Source organism: Panthera leo, chromosome A1, assembly GCF_018350215.1.
Source record: "Panthera leo isolate Ple1 chromosome A1, P.leo_Ple1_pat1.1, whole genome shotgun sequence".
Classification (NCBI taxonomy): domain Eukaryota; kingdom Metazoa; phylum Chordata; class Mammalia; order Carnivora; family Felidae; genus Panthera; species Panthera leo.
This window is the reverse complement of record NC_056679.1, coordinates 114672605-114699476: the sequence shown is the minus strand read 5'-3', so window position 1 is coordinate 114699476 and position 26872 is coordinate 114672605. Positions and strand designations below refer to the sequence as shown.

The 26872-nt window shown below is 40.0% G+C and overlaps 1 protein-coding gene across 1 annotated transcript in view; it reads right to left on the bottom strand.

Moving 5' to 3' along the window:
- KDM3B (lysine demethylase 3B) overlaps positions 1–26872 on the bottom strand; it is a 69285-nt gene that overhangs the window by 31975 nt on the left and 10438 nt on the right. The window contains 10 exon segments of the mRNA XM_042936247.1: positions 1561–1762; positions 2647–3402; positions 3405–3687; positions 3689–3883; positions 7561–8160; positions 10528–10602; positions 12321–12445; positions 14239–14344; positions 15855–15968; positions 20871–21038. Coding sequence (XP_042792181.1) covers positions 1561–1762; positions 2647–3402; positions 3405–3687; positions 3689–3883; positions 7561–8160; positions 10528–10602; positions 12321–12445; positions 14239–14344; positions 15855–15968; positions 20871–21038 — 2624 coding nt within the window.

Genomic DNA, 26872 nt, shown 5'->3' with positions numbered 1-26872 from the left:
GACTTCTTTTTTTTTTTTTTTTTTTTTTTTTTTTTTTTTTTTTTTTTTTTTTTTCAACGTTTATTTATTTTTGGGACAGAGAGAGACAGAGCATGAACGGGGGAGGGGCAGAGAGAGAGGGAGACACAGAATCGGAAACAGGCTCCAGGCTCTGAGCCATCAGCCCAGAGCCTGACGCGGGGCTCGAACTCACGGACCGCGAGATCGTGACCTGGCTGAAGTCGGACGCTTAACCGACTGCGCCACCCAGGCGCCCCAAAACCTCCAATGACTTCTTATTCAGCACAAAAGCCAAGGCCCTTAGATTAGTCCTTTAAAATATGGACTCATCATTAATTTTGTGACCTCAATTCCCCTGCCCCCATTCTGTATTTTAGCCACCCTAGGTCCACAAACACACCAGGAATATTCCAACCTCAGGACAGTTGCCCTTGTGCCCTCTACCCGGAAAACTTGTCTCTCAGAGACATGTGTGGTCCACTCCCTCACCTCCTTCATGTCTTTACTCAAGTCTTACTTATCTTCTCAAGTCATCCTATTTAAACTATAGCCTCTCTAGGGGCGCCTGGGTGGTTCGGTGAGTGCAGTGTCTGACTTTGGCTCAGGTCGGGATCTTGTGGTTCGTGAGTTCGAGCCCCGCGTTGGGCTCACTGCTATCAGCACATGGCCTGCTTTGGATCCTCTGTGCCCCACTCCCTCTGCCTCTCCCTCGCTCACATGCACATGCTCTCTCTCAAAAAAACAAAAACAAAAACCCCCCACTAAACTGTAGGCTTTCTAACACAGTTCAATCCTCTTTCCTGTCCTTATTTTTCTCAGTTATTAACAGCTAACATGCCATACATTTAATCTCTTTTCCTTATTTATTGTCTGCCTCCTCAGCAAACCTCTTAAGGGCTAGATTTTTATGGTTTTATACAGTGTTTAATCCTCAATGCCTACAACGATGGCTGGCACAGAGTATGTGTTCAGTAAACATTTGCAGAATAAGTGAAGCTACACTATGTGGATAAATCATTTGGATTTCTGTTTCTTAAAAATTAAGAATTCTTGGAAGATTGTTTAGAAGAAATTCTTTTTCTAAGTTTATCAAGCAGAAAAAAGTGACTATCTGCTGTTTGGTAAAAGCAGGGATACTCCCAGGATTTTCATCAGTTATATCTATTTCAAAGACACTTCACATATCTCCTCATCTTACTTGCCTTTCTCCCTGAGACTCAAGTTACTCTAGCACTGTAGAGGAATAAAGGGTCAGACACATCCATAATACAAAATAGCATCCTCTGCTTCTACCACTGGTTTCAAATGGAATCCAAATTAGGAATGACTCAACGTAGTTCAGGGGCCAGTGGCTGAGCTATTCAGTTCCCTAAGGACAAAGCCACAAGTCACTTCACAATCCAAACCGAATGGCTACTATGGATAGAGCCTCAGCAAAGACTCAAGAGCAAATAGGTTAAGGAAAACAAGGAATAGACTGGACATATGCTTACAGATTCAGAGAGTGGGAGTTGTATATCACTAATGGAAAGTGGGAAGGAGACAGGCAGGTTTGGGTACCTCCGGAAGTGAAAGAAGCGGCAGGCCACAGTGGAATCATCTTGCTCCTGTTCTTTAAACTTCCGATACCGCTCCAGGCGGCATTCCCGACACTTGTGCAGGTGAGGAGCTACATTGATGCATGACCCATCCTGCAGGAAGGGCTCTCCAGACTGCTTCAGCTTCTTCACCTTGCTCACATCTTTTAGCACTGATTGGCCAACTGTGGCAAGGGAAGGAGAAACGGTTGGTCATGATTGGTATTAATGAGACCCAATAACATAATCCTCTTGGGGATGAATTCTTGTCCTGGCCTGGGTCATTGCTCCTTGCCATGGCTGGGCTTGTGTGCATCATGTCCAGCCGTGACAGAAAGGGAGGGAGCCAAGAGGCTTCAAAAGGAAGCTAAGGACCATGGAGAATTTGTGGGCATTGCCCCATTATAAGGAAACAACTCTGGTATGGGTGAGGAAAACCCAAGAAGGCAGAAGGTAGCCACTTGCCTCTAGACTTTCAGGATACGACTATTCTATTAATCACAGACTGTTGGGCCCCCATGGTACCAATTCCTAATGACAATAGTAATGGACGCTTGCCCTTACACATTCCTGGGCTAGAAGCTCATGGCATAGGAGTTAATGGCTTTTGGAAGAGGTGTTAAAACCTGATATATGTAACAGAGAGAAGTAAATTTGAGGGGTGATTCTTTTTGCCTAATTAAGTCTATGAAAGGCTGCTATGTGAGAACAGAGTCCAGTACTCAGGAATTCCTCTAAAGTAAATTAAAGAGGATGGGCCAAAGAGAAGGAGAAAGGGATGAGAAAAACACCGGGAAAGAACTCTTGACTGAAAGGAGTATCAGGGGTCTTCCCTTTCTCTGTCCTCATTATACAGGTAGATATCCCTCTTACAGTGTTGGGGTTTAGATGCAATCCTGCCCTGAACCAACAGGTCTGATGAGGGGCCTCTAATAGGCCCTTTTGGCCATGTTATTCTATGTGATTACAGAACTTTCCATCAAAGAAAGGGCTTCTGCTGCCCAAGACCACAATAGGCATTCGAAGCCAGTGCCAGAGCCAAGCCCATGAATAAGCCCAGCAAGATCACCTTTCAGGGGGGCGGTCCGTGGCCGGCCCTTTGGGGCCTGCTTCCCTTTGCCTTTGCCCAGTAATAGCTCAGCACTGCGCTCCCCATTGGGGCCCAGCTTCCCCATCAGGTGCTCTGGAATCCCCTTCAGGCCAGTCTTGGCCTGCAGCTGCTCCTCAGAGTCGCTCAAATCTGATAGGTCACTGTTGGTACTGGAGTCTGAGTCCTGTCTGCAAGCCAAGCTTCGCTCATCCAGTGAGAACCTTTTCACAGCTTCAAAAGGAGCTTTGTTCTCCTGTGAAAAATCTGCTGGGGAGGACAGAAAGCTGCCTGAGTGCCTGCCAAAGACGTTACTAAAGGTTTTGAGGAGGGGATTGTCCTGTTGCCCAGGCCCCACAGTTGGCCTCTCCTCTGTGGGGCTGGAGGAGAGAGTAGGCATCTCAATGGGTTGGGTGAGGCTGCTGGTGGGTGAACTGGAGCGGCCATTCCCCATGGCAGAGAGGCTCGGACCCCCGGTGGTAAGAGTTGAGCCCAGAACACCAGACACCAGTTTGGAGGAGTCAGTTGTGATGAAGAGGGTTTTCTTCTTTGCTAAAGATGCCGAATCTGTAGAAGAGTGAGCCTCGGGCCAGCTGGGTGCTGCCTTAGAGGTGACAGTGGTAGCAGAGGAAGAGCTACCTGACGCCTGAGATGCAAAGCTGCTGAAAGGGCTATGTTCAACTTTCTCCACAAATGCTAGGAAAGGGTTAGAGGGCTCTTCTCGGGATAGTTTAGGGGTTGTAAAAATAGATTTTCATGACTCTCTGGGGTGCGGGCGTTTAGGAGGCTCCGTGGGAAGGCTGGCGTGAGGGTGGGCATGGACTCTGCAGGCACCTTCCGGTCCACAGAGCTGCCAGCTTTAGAGCCTGATTTAGTGTCTGCTCCAAGAGCCGATCTGCCTTTACACAGGCTCTCAAGGCTTTGTTTGAATGAGTCTCGACTGGAGGAATCATCAGCCAAACTCTCTGAAACGGTAGTGAAGTAGTTACTGGTGGGTAAAGTTTGGGACATGCATTGAAAAAAACAAGTTTTTGGAGAGATCAGAGTCTTTCTGAGACTCTGGTGCAGAGCTACAGCCAAAAGAGAAACCCAAAGGTTTATTCTCTGTGGCTAGAACCCCATTGGACTGGCTCCTTCCACTTCCAAAAGTCAAAGGTTGTGATGAACTTGGGAGAGATGCTCCAAATCCAGAAGAGGCCAGAACAGTACTTCTTGAATTCTGAAAAGAAGATAGCCTGAATTAGTAATTCTAGTTTCTCTTGACAACATTACCACCTCTTTCTTGGGCCTAGGCCAACATTTCTTGTGGGTCAAATCAACTTTTCTCCCCTACAATTCCATGAAAACTGCTCTTATAACTAGATTTTACCAGTGTTAGAGATGACACCTGCCACAGACCACACAGAGGGCATCTTTAACAAGGTGAGCTAGAGACAGCAGGATGTCACTCACCCTGCCACTCCCTTGACTGTTAGCCAACTGGCTGTCACAGTACTAGGAGGCTGTGTAGGATTCTCAGTTTCTACTTGGAAATGAAGATTCTACCAGGAATTGGAGAAAAGGATTCCTGAACAGACAGATACTAGCTTTTACTCTGAAATGTACCTAGTGACCCTGTTATATTAATCTCCCTCAATGATCTTAGCTACTGTCAAAGTTTCGATTTATTTAAACTAACTGCCCATTTTACAAAAGTGACTTCTGCCCCATAACAAGGAAAAATATTCTCTTTCTTAGTCTGAAACTCCCCAAGATGGACCCTTTTAGAATTTGGCCATTTATGTATGCGTCCAAATCAATCTAAAAGTTGAGTATCTACTTCAATTAAAGTTAGACCTAAAGGTGTTAAATTATCAGGGCATCTGGGTGACTCAGTCGGTTAAGTGCCTGACTTCAGCTCAGGTCAGGATCTCACGGTCCGTGGGTTCGAGCCCCACGTTAGACTGTGCTGACAGCTCGGGAGTCTGGAGTCTGCTTCAGATTCTGTGTCTCCTTCTCTCTCTGCCCCTTCCTCATTCGTGCTCACTCACTCTCTCTCAAAATAAAAGATGTTAAAAAAAAAAGATGTTGAATTACAAAGCACTCATTACTGAACCCTTCTGTTATCATTAGGATCTAACAAGCCTCCAAACAAGAAAAGTGTAGATACTGATACACCCACCAAACAAAAGCATTCAGCCTAACAAATTGGAGAATGAAAAAAAATTTTCCTTTCTTTCACCTTGTTAATGTTAACTTCTGCATGTAAATAAAAGGTGTGTGCATAAAGAAGGGGAGGATCACTTTCATACATATTATGCAAAGAGGGAAACATTCATCCACAGGTGGGTTTGAACATTTAAAATCAACCTTCAGGTAGTAGTAGTAGGATACCATTAAACATTCATTTTAAAACATGGCAAGTAAAAATTATTCTAGGAGTGCTTAACGGATATGGGGTTTCCTTCTGGGGTGATGAAAATCACCACTAGAAAGTGGTGATTCTTGTGTAACATTGTGGATGTACTAAATACTACAGTATTAGAACACTTTAAATGGTTAAAATGGTAAATCTAATGGTTATTACTTTTCCACATTAAAAAAAAATTATCCCAGATAAATGAAAGGTCTATTGTTCAAAAACAGGTGTTAATTTACTTAAGGTACTCATTAAATATGCAAGAAGAGCCTACATTAGGACTTTCCTTGAGGATGGCACAGAGGCATGAGAACCAGGCATGCCACCTATGGCTTGCCTCCAGTTGACATTTGCTACAGAGGCTGCTTCAGGGCATTTTAGAGTTAAAAACTTAAAGTTGTTTATTATTTATTTATTTATTTATTTATTTATTTATTTATTTATTTATTTTCTTTAAGGTAAACTCTACTTAGTCAAACTCATGAACCGGAGATCAAGAGTCACATGTTCTACTACCAACTGAGCCAGCCAGTAACCCCATTATACTTTTTCTTTTCCTTCCCACTAATCAACTACTAAAAAGAAGAGACAAGAAAGACACAGCCCTAAGAATTGTCTGTTGTTTCATTAAGCAGAATTTGGCCAGAAGCCTTGACACCTGCATGACTCCAAGGATCCAGCATGGGTAGCTTAGGTTTCACTACTAAAGTTACCCTTTGAAAATAAATATACACATGAATGCAAAATAATTTGGATGGTCTTTCATTTTCCTTCACATGATTAAATTCTAAATCCTCTTCTTATAAGAAAGTGATGACAAATTGATTTCAACTTAATTTTTAGGGCAAGAAATTTCCTGGGGGCTATGTCCCTAATTTAGATGTGATACCATAATGAAACATCCTTTTCTGTACTTCTAAATCATATCCCAGGAGAATACCTAGGCTGACACATTACCAAAATCACTGATACAGTCACAGAAACTTCTCCAATCTATTTGGAAAAGAAATGCCCTTTGAATCCACATTTCTTCTAATCAGCTTTGCTACCCCAAGAATAATAGCATTCAGTGGATCTCCCAGCATATAAAATTTGGTCTACTTTGTAACCCCCTTTACATCTACACAGCCTTCGGCATGGAGTGGATTTTAATTAGTTTGAGCAATATAATGACATACACGGTGGAAATTCACTTAAGATCCTCACCTACTTCTCTTGGGAATGCTGGTCAACTAACAAAGGACAAACCATTTATCAGTATGAAATCTGCATTTACAAACCTTCTCTTCTGCCTGGACATTTCACCTCCCTGCCCATCCTTGCACACTAGGGATTCACAAATCACATTTGCTAGGAGGGGACGAACTCAGATGAAATGTATATGCCATGTTTTATCTGGCATTGTTATGCCTATAATGATTCCATCTTAAGATGTGAGCTCCTTCAAATAGGGATTTCAATTCCTTGTCTATAATACACAGTACTTAGCACACAGTAGTTTCTTATACATAATTAAATCATTTAGTACTTTTTGTATTTCATATTCCAGGTTGAAGAAACAGCCAGCTTGAAAGAAAATGACTAGCATCATAAATCATTCTGTGGTGTACAAGAGTCAAGACTGTGAGAAATGATTTTGATATTGTTTCAAATTTAACTTGTATTTTTTTAGAAGTTTATCTATCTATCTATCTATCCATCCATCCATCTATCTGTTTTTAAGTAGGTTTCATGCCCAGTGTGGAGCCCAATGTGGGGCCTGAACTCACAACCCTGAGATCAAGACCTGAGCTGAGATTAATAGTGGGACGTTTAACCGAATGAGCTACCCAGGTGCCCCGATGTTAACTTTTATTTAACAGAAGTTCCATTTCAGCAACAATACATGCAAATCAGATAAAAAACATAGGAAGTTGGATACTACTGTGATTAATTCCATCAAATTTCCCAGTAAGGCTTAAAAAGATTAAGTCAGAAAAGAAAAGAAAAAAAACCAAAACGCTTTTATAGCTATATCAAACCATGGAAAGAAGCCCAGCCTCAAAGGAAAATATCATAGAAAATGATGAACTAAAAACAGGGGATGGTAATAGTCGCTCTCACATAGCCTTAATTATAGTGTTCACTGTTACCAACACCGTAATTCATTAACCTTGTCTCTCATAGGCCTGGTAGAGGCTCAACCACTGTGTGAACTAAATAGATAATTGAATTAAAAAGATTCCCCATCAGATCTACTTTAATATCTCATTAAATTGGGTTTTATCATCAGTTTTTGATTAGTGCAATTGTTCGGGTGACTTTTAATAGCTGATAAAGTTATGAAAATATACACATTTGCCCAATGAGCAGTAAAGGACTGTTCAGAGCACAATTTAAGCACATGTCAGAAATACTTCCTTTCCTGTGGCATTTTAGATGCTTCTTAATGTGTTAACAATAAAGTAGGGTAAAAGAATGAACCCAAATCTTGCACATCTGCCCCTGAAACAACTCACCTCTCCTGGGGCCTGTAACCGGCTGCCTTTCTGTTTTTCCGGCCCAGTCCCTGCTGCAAGGCCAGTGTCTGAGATCCTCACCGTGGTTGGGGTGGAGCTGGCGGTAGTGACCACAGCTGCTGAAGCCACCATGCCCTGGCCAACTTGTTCCAGTGTTTTTCCTGCCTCTTTGTTTTCGGCTCCACCCACCTCTGGGGCCAAAGGTGTCTGACCTGTGGCTGTAGAATATGGAGTGAAAGGTACAGGTGTGTCCCCACCTACAGGCTCATCCTGTACCACCAGAGTCCTGCCGTTTTCTTTGGTGTAAGTGGCAAAGCGAATGTTGCGGTTAATCTGGGGGACAAATGTAGTCGGTGGCTGCTTGGCTCTCTGATCCAGCCCTGGCTCTCCACTGGCATTCCCTCCTTTCCAGGGCCCTCGGCTCGCCTCACCTCCATCGCTCCCATTACTGTCTACTTCACCCCTGTCTCCTTTTAATTTCTTTGATGCAGGGTCACACCCAGAGTCCGAAGCACTTTTCCTCCTCCGGCCATCTTTCCCCTCTATGCTCTCTCTCTTCTTCTTTCCTTTGGAAGATTTTACTGCTTTTAACGTACCCCCCTACAAAACAAAATTCAAAAAAGATTTATTACAAGGAACCTTCCATCCTGTGAAAACCATAAACCATTAGCTCTTTCCCATCTCTAGAAGCAGACAATGAAAGCAGGCAGATTGCTACATTCCAATGCCAGCTCTAAGACATCCCCTTAGTCAGAAAGCTCCAATCTTCCTGTGACTCATTTTACACACATATTCAAGATAAGAGTTACTACAAGTTCACTCACTTGGCAAACCCTCCCCTTAAATAAAATGCTTCCTCAAATGTACTTTTTCGAGGGCTTTAAAAATTTGTGGAATTTCTTTTATAAAACAAGACTGCTATTGCTAGGCTGGGAGCTCAATTGCCCCTTGATGAAAAAAAAATCTGCTTTCTTTCATATTTTTCTCCTTGTTTGCCTGACAATCGCATTTCAAGTATTGAAATATAAAAATCTCCTCTATCCAGAAGTCACTAAAAAACTGGGGACAACTTAGCAATAAGACGACTAACAGTGGTGAGTCTGTGACCAAAGGAAAAGTGAGCCCAACAAAGACAAGCGTGGATTGCTCTTGTGGACACTATAAATACTCAATTTCCAGAACTTATTTCAAAGTATTAGACAGAGGAAAGCAAAAAAGGGAGGCTACCACAGACCATACAGCCAAATCCCGCAGCTTTTCCAATAATTTCAGCCCATTTTATGAAACCTTACTTATGTCTTATTTGAGAGGCCTAACAACCTTAAAAGGTAGATTAGGAGACATGATTCCTATCTCTGAATAAACTCCTCTCCTGACAAGAGCATGGGGAAAGGGGCTAGGAACACAGTACCATTCTCTCAAACAATCTTTGTGCAGCAAGAACTTATGTCTAGAACATTCTTAGATTGGTATCCCACCATGAAGCAATTTTTTTTTTTTTAGCTTTATTCAGTTAACTTTCAGATAGTTTTACTCAAATAACATGTGTTGGGCTGGTAATAAGCTAGTGATATGTACCTGTAGCCATTAATATTTACCAACTTCATTAAACTACTCTTAATGCTCTTGAATATTTATAGAATCTTTGAGCAGATCTATATTTTTATTGTAACCATTACTATAGTTATAACTGTAACTTTTTCAAATTTTATATTTCATCTTGCCAGTTCTAGCTTTTGTATTCTCTCTCTTTTTTGCTGCCTTCATTTGCATCTTTTCTCCTTAATTTCCTTCTACTGCTCTTAACCAAACCCAAGATTTACTCCTGTTCCTCCCATACTGTTGGTAGTCTGCTGTGGAAACCACAGATCTTCTATCCAACACATCCAGCCAAGTTGCTGATCTTGGCTCACAGCAACTTCCCTGAAATTATATGTATGTCCTACTTACAGTGAGCTCCTCACATGTGAGAAGATGGCATAAGACACTGAGACTAGTACTCTCCAGCTATATCTGACCAGCTGAATAGTGGCTGGCATGTAAGTAGTAGTTAATGAATGAATGAAATAAGGAAGGGAATAAGAAAGGGGCCCAACACACCCTCAAAGTAAAAAGTGTTTTCAGTCATGTTTATAGTCAAAAGGCATATCCTACTTGTGGCAATATAACATGTAGTGAAAAGATATTGAATTCAACCCTGATTCTTCTTTTCCTAATTTGATCTTGTTATATCAAGTCAAGAATGACTGGATAAATGTGAAGAAATGTATACTTACTTAGCAGAGGAGTGGCCAAGACAGCAATATTACAGAGATGCTAAGAGACTGTCAGGAATATGTGGATAGATGGCTGTCATACTCAATGTCTTACTGAAGGAAATTCAAACAGGATTCCTGATTGATTTAGGTACTGATTTATTATGTATCTTTATTTGGGTTATGATAATTCTGAATGAACCAAGAGTTGGCCTGGTTCACAGTAATTATGGAGTAATCCACTGTGTGCTGAGCACTGAACTAGGCACCTGTTTGATTTGAGTTTTCTTGGAGTACAAAATTTCAGACTTCTTGGAGCTCACTACCACCTAATGAAAAGAAAAAGAGGATGCATCTTCTCCATTTCTTATTACTCGATGGGTTATAAATATTACTACTGCTTATTACAGCTTTAACTGTCTAGTGTATCTTTCAAATATATCTGTCCTGAATGACTGTAAAAAGAAATTGTTAGGCCATGGATTTTAAAAAGGCTAGGCAACACAGTCATGATTAAAAGGGTTTTCTTAGACTACAACTCCTGCTTGAGACGGTATTTCCCTTAAGTAGATAAGACTGTGGTGAGAGCAAGAAATGTACAGTGGCCAGAATGGAGACCCAAAGGGCATCCATGGATAACACACACATGAGGAATCTGCATAATAAGATAAAGAAAGCTCATGAGTCTCAGAGACTCAGTTGATTACTGTACCTCGCTCTGAGTAGTTGAATTATCCATCAGCATCACATGGATCAGTCTGGGATCTACGGACTTGATCTCACCACTCTAGAGTAGGAGAAGGATAGCAGAAAATATGAAAAAGGGGAGGAAAAAGATTTAAGCCCTGTCCAAAGATATAATTATGTATTTTTTTAATCCATGTAATTATCTATTTCTACTCCCCCAATAGAATGAAAGCTCCATGAAACCAGGAATCCCCGCAATCTCATTCACTGCCAGAATAACAACATCCAAAACAAGGTCTAGAATACAGTAAGCATTCAAATATTTGTTACATGAATGAAAGAACTGAATTCAATGACCAAGTGTCTCTTTTAGAGACGTTAATTTCAAATTCTACATCTCTAAAATCTTCCTATTCTGTACATATCAAAGTAAAAACCTACAGAATCAAGTCATTAAAGGAATCACTCTACTAATAAAGAATAAAAGCATTAGGGAGCAGCCAATTTGACAGACATTGTCAGATTTAATGTGCATATCCTATGATCTAGAAATTATATATGTAAAAACTTATTCCAATAAACAATGTGTGGCAGTACACAATGATACCTATTTAAGGATATTCACTGCAGCATTATTTGTATTACTGAAAATAATGGCAATTATGTAAATGTCCACCAATTTTAGATTAAATTAGTTATGACATACCCATTCAGTAGATAAGGCAAATTTCTATGTATATTTACAAGAAAGATACTGATAATTTACAGTTATGTAAAAAAGGTAAAGAACTATATGTATGGTATAATTCCATTTGTTAATAAAGTATGGTTCATATATATATCACATAAATAGATAACATACAAATATTACACATACACACAGAAGATATTTGGAAGAATATAAAAAATACATACCAAACTGTTAATGGTGGTTACCACTGAGGGGAGTGATATTTGCCTGAGGGAAGGGGTGGCTTCCAATATATACTTTATATATGTGTATTTTTGAAATTTTAAAATGAAGATTAATTAGTAATTTTTTTGAAAACTCAGTAAAAAATTAAGTAAAATCATTTATGCTTACATTATATGTGGTTAAGAACAACTCTGAAACCAATTCAAAGATAAATACATTTATGTTTGCCTCAAAACACTCATCTAGGGGCGCCTGGGTGGCTCAGTCAGTCAAGCCTATCCAACTTCAGCTCAGGTCATGATCTTGCAGTTCAAGAGTTCAAGCCCCACGTTGGGCTGTGCTGACAGCTCAGAGCCTAGAACCTGCTTCAGATTCTATGTCTCCCTCTCGCTCTCTGCCCCTCCCTCACGCTCTCTTTCTCTCTCTCTCTCAAAAATAAGTTAAAAAAAACCATTCATCTATTGTTTTTCTGAGACAATTCTCCAGGTCGCTCTAGATACTGTTCACCGTCCAAAGGGGAGTGGCATAAGCATTACAGAAGCAAATGTTAACTGACTAGATTTTAAACTACTAACCTTTATGGATATGATAAAATAATGATAATTCTACTTCACATTTTTACACTGTTTTACAGAGTGCAAAGCACGTTCAGATCTACTATCCCAGTTCCCAAAACAGTGCTGAGGTGGGGCTGGGGGATTACCTAATTATCTCTTAATTTACAAATGAGAGCAAAGAGGTTAAGAAAGTTGAATAGCCTTTCTCAAGATCATACAGTCATTAAGTGAAAGAGCTGGAGACAGAACCTAAGTCTTCTTACATATAGCTAAATGCTCCCTTTCTCTACACCACCCTCTGTAAGAGGATGGATGAATCGTAAAGGAAATAACCCCAAACCTCACCTCAGTTACAGACACTTCCATAAGACGGGTGATGGAGTCTTGATGGCTTACAACACCACAGAGCCAACTTTCTTCCCCCTCTGGCTGGTATACTTTGACCCTGTGACCTTGAACACTGTAGGGACCTACAGGAGAGATCAGTCAGTACTGAAAATGTTTGGCAAAGTTATAATTCATGGTTCTTTCTAAAAGCAGAAAGAAAACTTTGGTGTAAATATTTAGCACTTTCAGTTCTCTTGTATAGAGCTGAATAAAATGGTTATTAAGCCACTTAAAAACAAAATAATTTTTCCTCATGATCTTTGTAAATTCTATGTGGAGATTCTGTAGCATTCCAAATCTGATTTCACCCTATCTGAAACTTCCAATTCTAGAAGGAATAGAAGGAAGACAAAACTTACAAACAAAAACTACAGGTAGTAAGAAAATTTATCAGACGTATCTCATCTGATATACACATATAAAAAAAATGGGAGGTCAGTGGGGCGCCTGCGTGGCCCAGTTGGTTGAGTGTCCAACTTTTCATTTCAGTTCAGGTCATGATCTCACAGTTCGTGGGATCGAGCCCCAAGTCCAGCTCTGCCCTAACAGTGCAGAGCCTGCTTGGGATTCTCTCTCTCTCTCTCTCTCTCTCTCCCTCTCCCTCTCCCTCTCTCCCTCTCCCACTCTGCCCCTCCTTGCCTGGCGCGCTCTTTCTTGCTCTCAAAATAAATAAAAAATTAAAAACAACAAAAAAGGGAGGTCAGTAAGTTGAACATACTATTTTGTCATGTGACCATAGGAATGTTAGATAACCATCTGTACTCTGCTGACTTTCAATAGCAATAGGTGGAGAGTTCCATTTATGAAGTCTCCAGCCTCTGCACTAGTAATAGTCTGAACAAACATAGCACCTGCCTTCCTAGGAAAACAAAGTTCTAAAGATATTACTTTATCAGCAGGTAATGTTAACCTGCAATTTCATTTGCCCTCCAAGAAGGACAGTTTCTCTCCTCTGCATTATCTCATACATTTGAGACTATATAGTTAAGTCATCACTTATTTTAAATTATTATTATCTCTCACAACTATAATGAAGCTTCCTCAATGTTTCTCTATGTATCCACATACATATTCACTTCTCATTCTGTCCAGTTTTCTTCTATCAAGTTTTTCTCACATTCTTTCCTCCTTCATATCTTTCCTTGACCATTAAACATCACTTTATGCTGATACTCCCCTTCTCCAAATAAGCCAGTTTTCCTACTTTTACCCATTCAGATACAGTTTGACAAAGAGAACCAAGGACCCTGTTTCACTGAAAATCATTATTTTCAAGAGGCTCAGAAAAAAAGAGGAGTAGATGTGCAACACTAAGGGAAGGATAAATATTCTTTATGTAGACTTTTGGGCAAAATCTGTATCTGAACTGGAAACAGCTAAGGATTCTTTTGTTTTAATTCTTAAAAAAATAACATGTTGTTAATGTGAATGAGTCTGTGGATACCTTCTTTTATGAACATGTACCTTGCACTCTAGGTTGTGATTTATGTTACTGGTCTTTTTAGTCATTAGGAATCTCACAGACACTGAGCTCAATAAGGGCAGAGGTTTTCTAGCTCTAGTTCCTTAACATTGTGTTTAGTACAAGATTTGTCCTTGGTAACTATTTAGGAAATGGAAAACAAAACAAAACAAAACAAAACTCACAACAAAACTGGATATTATGAAATGTATTTAAAGAGGTAACTGGGGTCTGAGCGAGATTCTATTTTTCCCATCTATTCTAGAGATCTTGCTAACTGGAAATACTCTGGACTCTACCCACAAGAAGAAACACAAATGTTTAGAGTTGCATGGTGTCTTTCCCATACTATCACTTCAACACTGACCACATACCTGATTCAGGATTCAAGGACAGAAGACTGCTTGTTCTTACCTCGACTGAATATCTCTTGTAGCTTCTGGTCACTGATCAAAGCATTAACTGTTTCTCTCAGTGCAGCATGTTCCAAAAGAATCTGGTTTTGGCTATCTGTTCCCATCTGGTAAAGACAAACAAAGAAAACAACCGAATATTAAAATAAATAGCAATATCTAACCAGGTGAGAAAATCATACCCTTGAGGAGCTCTATACTGACAGTGCCAAAGAATGTTTTTTTTTGTTTTGTTTTGTTTTTGTTTGTTTTTTTAAATTTATTTTGAGGGAAAGAAAGAAAGAGAGCGTGAGCAGGGGTAGAGGGAGAAAGAGAATCCCACGCAGGCCCCGCGCTGCTAGCACAGAGCCAGATGTGGCTCAAACTCACAAAACTGTGAGATCATGATCTGAGCCAAAATCAAGAGTCAGATGCTCAGCCAAGTGAGCCACCCAGGCGCCCCACCAAAGAATGTTCCGTAGAACCCTAGTCTCATGAGATGTTCTGCAAAAAATGATGCTCGGATCATTTAATTATAGGAAATACTATATACTCTATCTTTCTATATGTTGTAGCAGATGAAAGGCTCTGACAAGACATGTAAAAAAAAATTTGTTTAGGTTTCTCACACATATATGACCACAAAATATTTTATTCCATGTAAATCTTTTGGTATATGTTGATATTTATTCAACATTTACTGAGTGCCTACTCATATAAACACTAAGATTGCAAAGATGAATAAAGTAAGGGTGGTGAGAGGGAGTGAAGCCGAAAGAGAAAGGAAGACATATCAACAAAGAAATCATCACTAATATTTCCCACAACACAGTTAAGGAAATACTGTTCTTGGCTGCCTCAATAAGACAGCAAAACTTAGAAGTTTCCTAATTTTTAGCCTTCAGACAATAAATCTTACAAGTAAGAAATAAATATTACCATCCAAAAATTTTCAAACTCTAACTCAGATGCTAGTTTGTTTAAACTACTAATTTTACCCCTTTTCTTTCTAAGTAGAGATACGCCTAAGCTCTTTAATATTTAATGCTGCTTGGAATAAGCCCCAACTCCCAGCCTCTCTGCCACTGACCTAAGTATAGACCCCCTCAAGTTATACAAGCAGCCACCTCTGTGAAACCACCTTCTGAGGAGACCCTTAGAATTGTGGTCTTTGGGGCACCTGGGTGGCTCAATCAGTTAAGCATCCAACTTTGGCTCAGGTCATGATCTCACAGTTCATGAGTTTGAGCCCCATGTCAGGCTCTATGTTGACAGCTCAGAGCCTAGAGCCTGCTTCAGATTCTGTATCTATCCCTCTCTGCCCCTCCCCTGCTTGCTCGCATGCACTCTCTCTCTCTCTAAGAAATAAAATGAAAACATTAAAAAAAAATAATAATAATAAAAAGAATTGTGGTCATAAGTCTTAAGTGGTTTCAAGGTAGGGTGGGGTGTGCTGAAGAGGAAACAAGTCTCAGCCACTGAATGGACTTTCAAGGTAGCAGAAAAGCTTTAAAATGCACAGGGAATTAATGGAAGCACTTGTTTCAATACTAAAAGAAAAGGGGAAACATATTTATAATCAACAAACAAATTAGCAAGGAGGGAAATAAGTTTAGGACTAGAGGAAGTATTAAGTACCTGAAACAGATGCAATCCATTAGCATCTGACAGGAAACGAAGCTCTCGATCCAAAAGGTATTCAACTGGAACCACAGAACCCAAACCAAGTTTATCTACTAGGGGAGTGAAAGTCTGTGAAACAGAAATGACAAGAAATTGATTAGAACTTGGAAAAGAAAATAGGTAACAATTCATCCACATCTCTAACTTCAGAGACAGTATCCATCATTAATATATCTTTCACCCCAGTAAATACAGATAAACTAAAGCATAAAACATTCCCAACCCATCATCTACCCCACAAATAATCATAGGAAGCAAACTAGAGCAGAAACTCAGCCCAATACTCCTATTTACAGCTGAAAAGGACACAAAGAATAAGAAATTCCCAATTCCCTCTAGGGATCTGACTAATCTTGCCAGGCTTCAAGAGGGCTAAATTACAGTAAATTCCCAAAATAAAGACTTACAACATTATCGTCTCTAGAACTCCTAAAATCTTTGGGAGATATGTAAAATAATCACTGGTATAAATGCTCATGGGTGAATTCATATTGCTGTCTCATAAATGAATAGCCTATAAAAGTCACCCGGGGCCCATGTCCATTTGAGCTTCTTCCAAAAGTTCAATTGGAAATGGACTTAAAAACAAACAAAAAAGGGGGTGCCTGGGTGGCTACATCGGTTAAGTGTCCAACTTTGGCTCAGGTCATGATCTCATGGTTCATGCCCTGAGTCGGGCCCTGTGCTGACAGCTCAGAGCCTAGAGCCTGCTTTAGATTCTGTGTCTCCCTCTCTCTGTCCCTCCCCAACTCACGCTCTATCTTTCAAAAATGAATAAACTGGAAAAAAAAAAAAATGAAAAAGGAGAGTATAGTAAATGATGTTACATATAATCAATTAAGTAGAAAATTTGCTTTGAATAATATTTATTTGATCTGGTTAGCCATAGAAGTAGGTTTTTTTTAAATGTAGCCATTTATGCCTTTACTTTGCTAACAGGATAGAAACAAAAGGATACTCTCAGAATTAAATTTATGGCATTATTTTGTCAAACTTCAGAAAACAAAACTTAATAATAACAATAATAAAGCACAAACAACAAAAGCAAAAATAAATAAGTGGGGCTATAACAAACTAAAAAGTTTATGCATAGCAAAAAAATGATCAGCAAAATGAAAAGGCAACGTAAGGAATGAGAGAAAATATTTGCAAATCATGTATCACACAAGAGGTTAATATCCAAATACATATATAAGGAACTCATACAACTCAAAAGCAAAAGACCAAATAATCTGACTTTAAAAATGGGCAAATCACCCTAAATAGACATTTTTCCTAAGAAAATATACAAACGGCCAATAGGTATATAAAAAGGGGTGAACAACACTAATTATTAGGGAAATGCAAATCAATACCACAAGAAGCCATCACTTCACACCTGTTAGAAGACATATCATCAAAGTCAATAAAATAAGGGCTGGCAAGGATGCAGAGAAAAGCAAACGCTTGTGCAGTTGGTGGGACTATAAATTGGTGCAGCCATCATAGAAAACAGTGTGGAGGCTCCTCAAAAAATTAAGAGCGGAACTACCATATGATGCAGCAATCCCACTTCTGAGTATGTATCTGAAGAAAATGAAATCACCATTTCAAAGGATTATCTGCACACCCACATTCACTGCAGTGTTATTCACAACAGCTAAGATATGGAAACAACCTAAGCCTCCAGTGATGGACGGATACAGGGAATGATGTGAGGTGTATGTGCATGCACGTGCACGCGCGCACGCACGCACGCGCGCACACACACACACACAGAAATATTATTCAGTCATAAAAAAGGAGGAAATCTGGGGTGCCTGGCTGGCTCAATTGGTTGGACGTCTGACTTCGGCTTGGGTCATGATCTCATGGTTTGTGAGTTAGAGCCCCATGTAGGGATCTGTGCTGACAGCTCAGAGCCTGGAGCCTGCTTCAGATTCTGTGTCTCCCACTCTCTTTGTCCCTCCCCCACATGCTCTCTGTCTTTCTCTCTCTCTCAAAGATAAATAAACATTAAAAAAAAAAAATTAAAAAAAAAAAGAGGAGGAAATCCTGCCATTTACAACATGGATAAAACCTGAGGGCATTAAACTAAGTGAAATAAGTCACATATGCAAATGAAATACTATATGATTTCACTTACGTGTGAAAAAAAAAAAGAACACCTAGAGTAGATCTATAGTTCCTATGGGTGTGGGCAGTGGGGAATGTGAAATGTGGTGAATGTGGTCAAAAGGTACAAACTTCAGTTATAAGTTCTGGGGTTCTAACATACAGCATGGTGACTATAGTTAACAATGATGTGGGGCGCCTGAGCAGCTAGGTTGGCTAGGTCCTCCCCCTCTCAAAAAGAAATAATTAAATGTTATTAATTAAACATAATTAAACATTAAAAAAACAATAACATATACTTAAAAGTTGCTAAGAAAGTAAATCTTTTCTTTCTTTTTTTTTAAGTTTATTTTGAGAGAGACAGAGAATGCAAATGGGGGGGGGGGGGCGGTCAGAGAGAGAGGGAGAATCCCAAGCAGGCTCCATGATGTCAGCACAGAGTCCATTGCAGGGCTCGAACTCACAAACTATGAGAACAGGACCTGAGCCAAAAACAAGAGTCAGATGCTCAACTGACTGAGCCACCCAGGCACCCCAGAAACTAAATCTTAAAAGTTCTTACCACATACACACAAAATGTTAACTCTGTGAACAGTGGATATGTTAACTAACTTTATTGTGGTAATCATTTCACAATATATATCAAATTATTATATTGTTACAAACTTGCACAATGTTATATGTCAATTTTACCTCAGTAAGGCTGGGAAAAAAAATAAGAGTTCTTATGGAAAGAAAAGGCTTTAAGGATTACAAACATTGTTTCACAACCTTACATGAGAAAACACTAAGGTGAAAAAATTCTTTAGAAATAAAAGTATCAAATATTATCGAATACAGTACTGGCACAAAAAAAGACATAGAGATCAACAGAACAGAATAAAGAGCCCAGAAACAAACCCATGCTTATAGCTTATATGATCAATTAATCTCTGAGACAGGACACAAGACTATACAATGACAAAAAGACAGTCTCTTCAACAAATGGTGCCGGGAAAACTGGACAGCTACATGCAAAAGAATGAAACTGGACCCCTCTCTTACAACATATACAAAAATAAACATCTAAAGGTAAGACCTGGAACCATAAAACTCCTAAAAGAAAAACAAGGCAGTATTTTGTAGACATTGGTCATACAAAAATTTTTCTCAATACATCTCAGCAAGGGAAACAAAAGCAAAAATAAACTATTGGGATTACATCAAAATAAAAAGCTTTTGCACAGCAAAGTAAACCACCCAAAAAATGACATGGCAACCTACCGTATGGGAGAAGATACATAGAGAATGATATACTTGATAAGGGGTTAATATATGTAACACCAACAACTGTCCAAATAATCCAGTTAAAAATGGGCAGAGGACCTGAACAGACACTTTTCCAGAGAAGACATGTAAATGGCCAACAGGTGCATAAAAAGATGCTCAACACCACGAATCATCAGGTGAATGTACATCAAAACCACAAGATACCACCTCACATCTATCTGTCTGAATGGAGAGTATCAAAAAGTGTTGGGTTGGAGGTGGAGAACAAAAACTCTCCTGCACTGTTGGTGGGAAGGTAAATTAGTGTAACCATTTACACTAATGGCAAATAGTATGGAAGGTCTTCAAAAAATTAAAAGTAGAATTACCATATGATCCAAGAATTCCACAACTAGGTGTTTACCCAAAGAAAACAAAAACACAAATTTAAAAAGATACATGCACCCCTATGTTTCCTGCAGCATTATTTACAACAGGCAAGACATGGAAGCAATTCAAAGGTCTATCCATAACTGAATAAAGAACACACACACACACACACACACACACACACACACACACACAGAAATATTATTCATTCATAAAAAAAAAAGAATGAGATCTTGCCATATGCAACAGCATGAATGGACTCAGAGGGTATAATGCTAAGTGAAATAAGTCACAGAAAAACAAATGCCATATGATTTCACATATATGTGGATTTTTTTTTAACTGTTAATTTATTTGGAAAAGAGTGAGAGAGAGAGCACACATGCGAGCGTGCCAAGATGGGTAGGGGCAGGGAGAAAGGGAGAGAGAGGATCCCAAGCAGGCTCCACACTATCAGGGCAGAGTCCAGCACAGGGCTTGATCTCCTGACCAGTGAGATCATGACCTGAGCTGAAATCAAGAGCTGGATGCTTAAATCGATTGAGCTACTCAGGCACTCCACATTTGTGGAATGTAAGAAACAAAATAAATGAACAAAGAAAGAGACAAAAACCCCACACTCTTTAATACAGAGAACTGGTGGTTGCCAGAGGGGAGATGGGTGGGGCCATGAGTGAAATAAAGAGGATTAAATTTATGGCATTATTTTGTCAAACTTCAGAAATATTTATCACTACGAGCACTGAGTAATGAATAGAATTGTTGAATCATTATACTGTGCACCTAAACCTAATATAAACAGTGTATGTTAATTATATTTCAAAAACACAAAACAAGTTCAGAAGACACAGTTGAAAAGATCTCCCACTTTCTGCTTCAGTAGCATCAGAATAAAAGTATGTTAGGAATATACATGCTTTGGGAACTCTAAAGAGTTCAGCTATTTTTTAAAAAATATTTATTATTCTTGAGAGATCTACAGAGCACGAGCAGGGGAGGGGCAGAGAGAGAGGGAAAGAGAATCTGAAGCAGGCTCCAGGCCAGTCTGACCTGTCAGCACAGAGCCCGACGTGGGGCTTGAACCCACAGACCGTGAAATCGTGACCTGAGATGAAGTCAGACACCTAACTGAGTAGCCACCCAAGCGCCCCAGGAGTTCAGCTATTGGATAAATACCATAGTTACAGTTATAGTACAGGAGTAAAGCTCAAATATGTTCGTAGGCAGTAAGTCACTCACCAGGGCTGGCCACTGTGCAATTGAGACTCGAGTACCCTGGACAAGGACTGGGTCCTTCCGGGGTGCCCACACCAGAGACCCTTCCAGCAGAAGCACAATAACTTCTTCAGCATGAACTTTAACCCAGGAGTGCTGCTTCCAGTTACAGCCATCAAATTCTACAAAGATCTGCAAAAAGAGATAAAAAGGAGTTTGGAGGTCACATTTGGAAAAATCCCACATTATAATATATAAACAGACATAAACTGTGACTAGGAAAAATTCTAATTTGTTTTTAAGTCCTTTTGATGAATTTCAATAAAAATCCATCTTATTTCAGAGCAAGGAAGCTGATCTCAGCTTCACTCTGAAAGGGTAGCAGAGTTAAGGGGGCACATCCACAGTTATCAATTTTTAGCTGTTATCCTATTGAAATTTGTAACTCTTGGTTTCCAATTTACATCTATGCACACCAGCTAGGGGCCTACTATGTATGAGACACCATGCTAGGTTCAGAAATAGAGAAATCTAGCACATTTCCTGGTCTTTTTTTAAATTTATTTATTAAAAAAAAATTTTAACGTTTATTTATTTTTGAGACAGAGAGAGAGAGCATGAACAGGGGAGGGGCAGAGAGAGAGGGAGACACAGAATCTGAAGCTCCAGGCTCTGAGCTGTCAGCACAGAGCCCGACGCGGGGCTTGAACTCACGGACCGTGAGATCATGACCTGAGCTGAAGTCGGACGCTTAACCGACCAAGCCACCCAGGCGCCCCACACATTTCCTGGTCTTAAGGAGCTCATAGTCTAACAGGTTAGAGAGAAATTCTTTACACTTGTACTGAATATGACAGAAATTTTTTTTAAATGTTTATTTTTTTTTTGAGAGCGTGCAAGCAGGGGAGGGGTAGAAAGAGGGGGACAGAGGTCCAAAGCAGGCTCTGTACTGACAGCAGTGACCTTGATGCAAGGCTTGAACTTACAAACCTTGAAATCATGACCTGAACAGAAGTCGGATTCTCAACTGAGCCACCCAGGCACCCGAGTGAACTTCTTTGAGGAATTTTTTTGAATAGGTGATATATCAACATGATATAAAATTCAAAGGATGAACACCAAAAAAAAAAGGTTCCTTCCCAGTTCTGCATGTGGATTTTTTAACTGCTCCTGCCAGGAGTGATCTCATACCTGTTAGAAGAGGCATGCTGTCAACATCAACAATACTTCGCTTCCTCCCAGCAGAGATACTCTACTTTTTGAGATATAGTTACATAGACAGTGCAGAAAGTTTTAAAAAGTGATTCAGATTAAACAAAACTTCATTTTTCTTTTATTTCATTTTATTTTACTTTAGAGAGAGAGAGAGACAGTGCGAGAGGGGGAGAGGGGCAGAGGGAGACAGCTCCACACTGAATGTGGAGCCTGACGCAGGGCTTGATACCACATCCCAGGAATCATGACCTGAGCCAAAATCAAGAGTCAGACGCTCAACCTACTGAGCCACCCAGGCACCCCTAAACCACATTTTTCTTTTTTTTTTAAATTTTACTTTTAAAAAAATATTTATTTTTGAAAGAGACAGAGAGAGAGAGTACACCCGCAGGAGGAGGGAAGAGGCAGAAAGAGTGACACAGAGGATCCGAAGTGGGCTTCATGCTAACAGCAGAGAGCCCAGTTTAGGGCTTGAACTCCTGAACTGTGAGGTCATGAACTGAGCCAAAGACAGCCACTTAACTGACTGAGCCACACAGGTACCCCAAAACTACGTTTTTCTAATAACTAGTATGCTTAGGTTTGGCTTTTCTATATAAATTCTGACTTCTGAGTATGTTTCACATGCAGCATAAAGAGCAAGACATATGCATACAGGTATCAATAGTTAGCATAGAAACACCCAGGACTTAAATTATAGCTGGTGATAGAAAGACTATTTTATTCATAGCCCCTTCATTTTCATAGAATTTTAGTTGGTTTTTGAGAAACACATGCAATAAAATGACAAAATACAAATGAAAAAAAAAAAATCAAGGCCAAGCAAACTACAACAAGAAGTTACTATGAAAGTGTAAAAGGGAAAACTTAAGCTGGCCACGAGGATCTATACAGCTGTATGACCGAGTGATACATGTGCCTCTGAGCTTCCTAAAGGCCAATTTGAAAATAAGGAGGTTAGTTGCATAGTTTCCACTGTCAGCATCTTTTTTTTTTAAATTTTTTGGTAATGTTTATTTATTTAAAATCGAGAGAGAAGAAGATAGAGTGTAAGCAGGGGAGGGGCAGAGAGAGAGAGGGAGACACAGAATCCCAAGCAGGCTCCAAACTCAGCTGTCAGCACAGAGCCTGACCCCGGATCTGAACTCATGAACTGCGAGGTCATAACCTGAGCCAAAGTTGGATGCTGAACAGACTGAACCACCCAGGTGCCTGGTTTTTTGTTGTTGTTGTTGTTGTTTTTTAATTAAACTCTACACCCAACATGGGGCTTGAACTTACATGCTCTACCAACTGGAGGAGCCAGGAGCTCCTCCCACGGAGGAAAGGAGCTAAAAGGAAAACAAAGTAATTACTCAGGGAAGCAACGCTTTTCCAACCTCTTGGCACAGTAAGAAATTTCTCACACGAAGCTTCCAGTACATGTATGTACTGTTATTTTTAAAATATGTGTAGATGATACAATGAATAAAATTCAAATTCATTAAAATTGTTACTGAGTTCATATCAGCCTTTCATGGTATACATGTTCTCATCTATTCAACATAAAAATTAAAGGTAAAATTAAATGAAAATCTAGGATACTTATATTCACAAAGTGTGAAAGCACTGTGCAGTAGCCTAGTGTTAGGCTTAATCTCTTCACAGTCAATGCATACTTGTGAATGTGAAGTGCGTTGCTGAAAAGTTATCCCAGAAATCAAATCCACTATATAAAGCTCCAGTTTTATTATTGTAATATACCAAGCTTCACTTCTGATTAAACACACATATATATACCCACCCACACACACACAGTGGGGAAACAAGGTTCAGAAACGAGAAGCACAATTTTTACTGAGAAAGAGGAGAACAATGAATTGCAATATATTTAATACATGAATGGGCTCACTTATATATACATAAATGTTCCAAGGGAATAAGACACAACTTCAAATAACTTGCAGACCATTGGAAAGAGATAATCAAACTTATACTTATGTGCAGACTCAGGCACCAAGAAAGGTAGTAGCAGCATAATAAACACAGGTTGGGGCTTATGTTCCAGGAGACTTGAATTTGAGTACCAGCTTCACACTATTAAAAAAAATTTTTTTTTTAATGATGGGGCACCTGGGTGGCTCAGTCGGTTAAGCGGCCCACTTCGCTCAGGTCATGATCTCGCGGTCTGTGAGTTCGAGCCCCATGTCGGACTCTGTGCTGACGGCTCAGAGCCTGGAGCCTGTTTCAGATTCTGTGTCTCCCTCTCTCTCTGACCCTCCCCCATTCATGCTCTGTCTCTCTCTGTCTCAAAAATAAATAAATGTTTAAAAAAAATTAAAAAAAATTTTTTTAATGTTTATTTATTTATTTATTTTAATTTTTTTTTCAACGTTTTTTTATTTATTTTTGGGACAGAGAGAGACAGAGCATGAATGGGGGAGGGGCAGAGAGAGAGGGAGACACAGAATCGGAAACAGGCTCCAGGCTCCGAGCCATCAGCCCAGAGCCTGACGCGGGGCTCGAACTCACAGACCGCGAGATCGTGACCTGGCTGAAGTCGGACGCTTAACCGACTGCGCCACCCAGGCGCCCCAATGTTTATTTATTTTTGAGAGAGAGAGAGAGAGAGAGAGCGAGCAGGGGAGGGGCAGAGAGAGAGGGAGACACACCAGTTGAAGTAGGCTCCAGGCTCTGAGCTGTCAGCACAGAGCCCAACACAGGGCTTGAACCCACGAACTGCGAGATCATGACCTGAGCTGAAGTTGGACGCTCAACCGACTGAGCCACACAGGCACCCTGAGGTCTACTCTATTAACCCCAAAACTTGGACAAGTCACTCTTCCCTCCTCAAGTTTTGGTTTTCTCCCCTGTGATAAGACACACTTGTCTTGCTTATCTCATAGATTGGTTGTGAAGTTCAAATAAAGTAATGGATTCAAAAGCATAATATGCCATAAAATAAGGAGAAATAAAGTAAAAAAATCAAGTACAGGGGATGTTCAGAGGCAGGAGAGATCACTTTAAGGGTGCAGAGGGGACTGATATGGGCTGAGTCCCCTAACCCCCCCCCCCCCCCCCCCCCCCCCCCCCCCCCCCCCCCCCCCCGCCAAAAAGTCCACTTAAGTTCTAGGATGGCCAGGAGCTATATAAGCAGACTGTGGGGGAAGGAGTGAGAGATGAGGCTTAAAAAAAAACAGAGTCAATGTGGCAAACCTTGAATACTGGGATAAAAAAATTGAGGCTTCATCTAGCTGCCAATGGGAGGGGTGTGTATACGTGTGCATGCACACAAGTGTCATTAAAGGGTTTATAAGTGAGGTCAAGATATGAACAGAGTAGTTGGTTTTAAGGAAATTCAGCCACTAACCAGTGGATACAGACAGACTGGAGTTGGGGGAAGGTTATAGGGAGTATTCTTACATGACCTAGAGTGAGAGCAGTGAGACTAGGAAGAAAAGTGACTTGTGGTTGTTAAGAATCATCAAGCTTGATGAATGGCTGGATAAAAGGATAAAGGAAAATTTTAAAATGACTTGGATTTTGAACCAGAGTGATACCATTACATAACTGATATCAAGAGGAGGAGATGGCTGGAGGACAGACAAGACCTTGCACAGCATGAAAAGCAGCATGGAGTATTAAATGCCCTGGCTGAGTCTGACCCTGAGTACGCTACCAGGCATCACTCAGAAAACCAGAGGCTGAGGCTCCATAGTGACTGATGGCAAGGTGCCATGCTGAAACCACTTTAAAAATCAAAGGCGAGTCACAAAATTCTAAGTTATAGCAATACACAAATACAATACCAAAAGAAGTCATTGTACTATAGCTATAACAATTTTTATTGCTTTTACAAAAGAACTTCAACACTCAAAAAGTTAATATTCAGGAATCCTATCATCACTTACCTGAAAACATCAGGGAAAAGTTCAATTACTGAAAAACCAGATTTCACCCAACTTAAAGGAAATAAACTTTCAACCCATCCAGCAAAGGACATATATGGAATGAAGTGTTTACTTTGACAACAACAACAGTGCTACACATTCTGGGATCAAGCTACAGTTCAAGGCTAACAGTATGAATGTTTGCTATTTTTTTTTTAAGTTTATTTCTTTACTTTGAGAGAGAGAGCACGAGCAGGGGTGGAGCAGACAGAGAGAGGGAGAGAGAGAGAGAATCCCAAGCAGACTCTGCACTGTCAGCATGGAGCTGGATGAGGGGCTTGAATTCACAAACTGCAAGATCAAGACCTGAGCCAAAACTAAGAGTCAGATACTGAATTGGTTGAGCGACCCAGGAGCTCCAATATGAATCTGTTTTAAGAGCAATATGGGATGTGGATATATGTAAGCACGTTCTCTGAACACTAAGGCTTATTTCTGGCCCTAGCACTGTGCTTTACTTCCTAGCTTAGGTAATGGAACAAAGGAGAACATATAAGGTAAACAATAATTTCAGATCAAAGTACCTACAACATGAACTCTTAAAATGGTAGTGGCAAGACCAGAGAAGAGGAGGAAGGTATATAAACTAACAAAAAAATCAATGGCTGTGGTTGAACTGAGTCACAGATGACCAAGACAGGCTGATAATCTGAATAGAACAAGACTAAAACAGTTTGAGTTGATTATTTAAAAAGTCTTTTAAAAATTTCTACTATTAGAATAAAAATAGCAAATAGAACCACACATGCTATAGCTAGAATCCAAGCAGTAGATGTAAAATATTTCATGAGTTAAGGAGAGATAGTAGTAAAACTCTTGCTTTCATTTCAAAATTCCTTTTATGGTATATATGTGACTTACATTTATTTTAGTGACATTAAA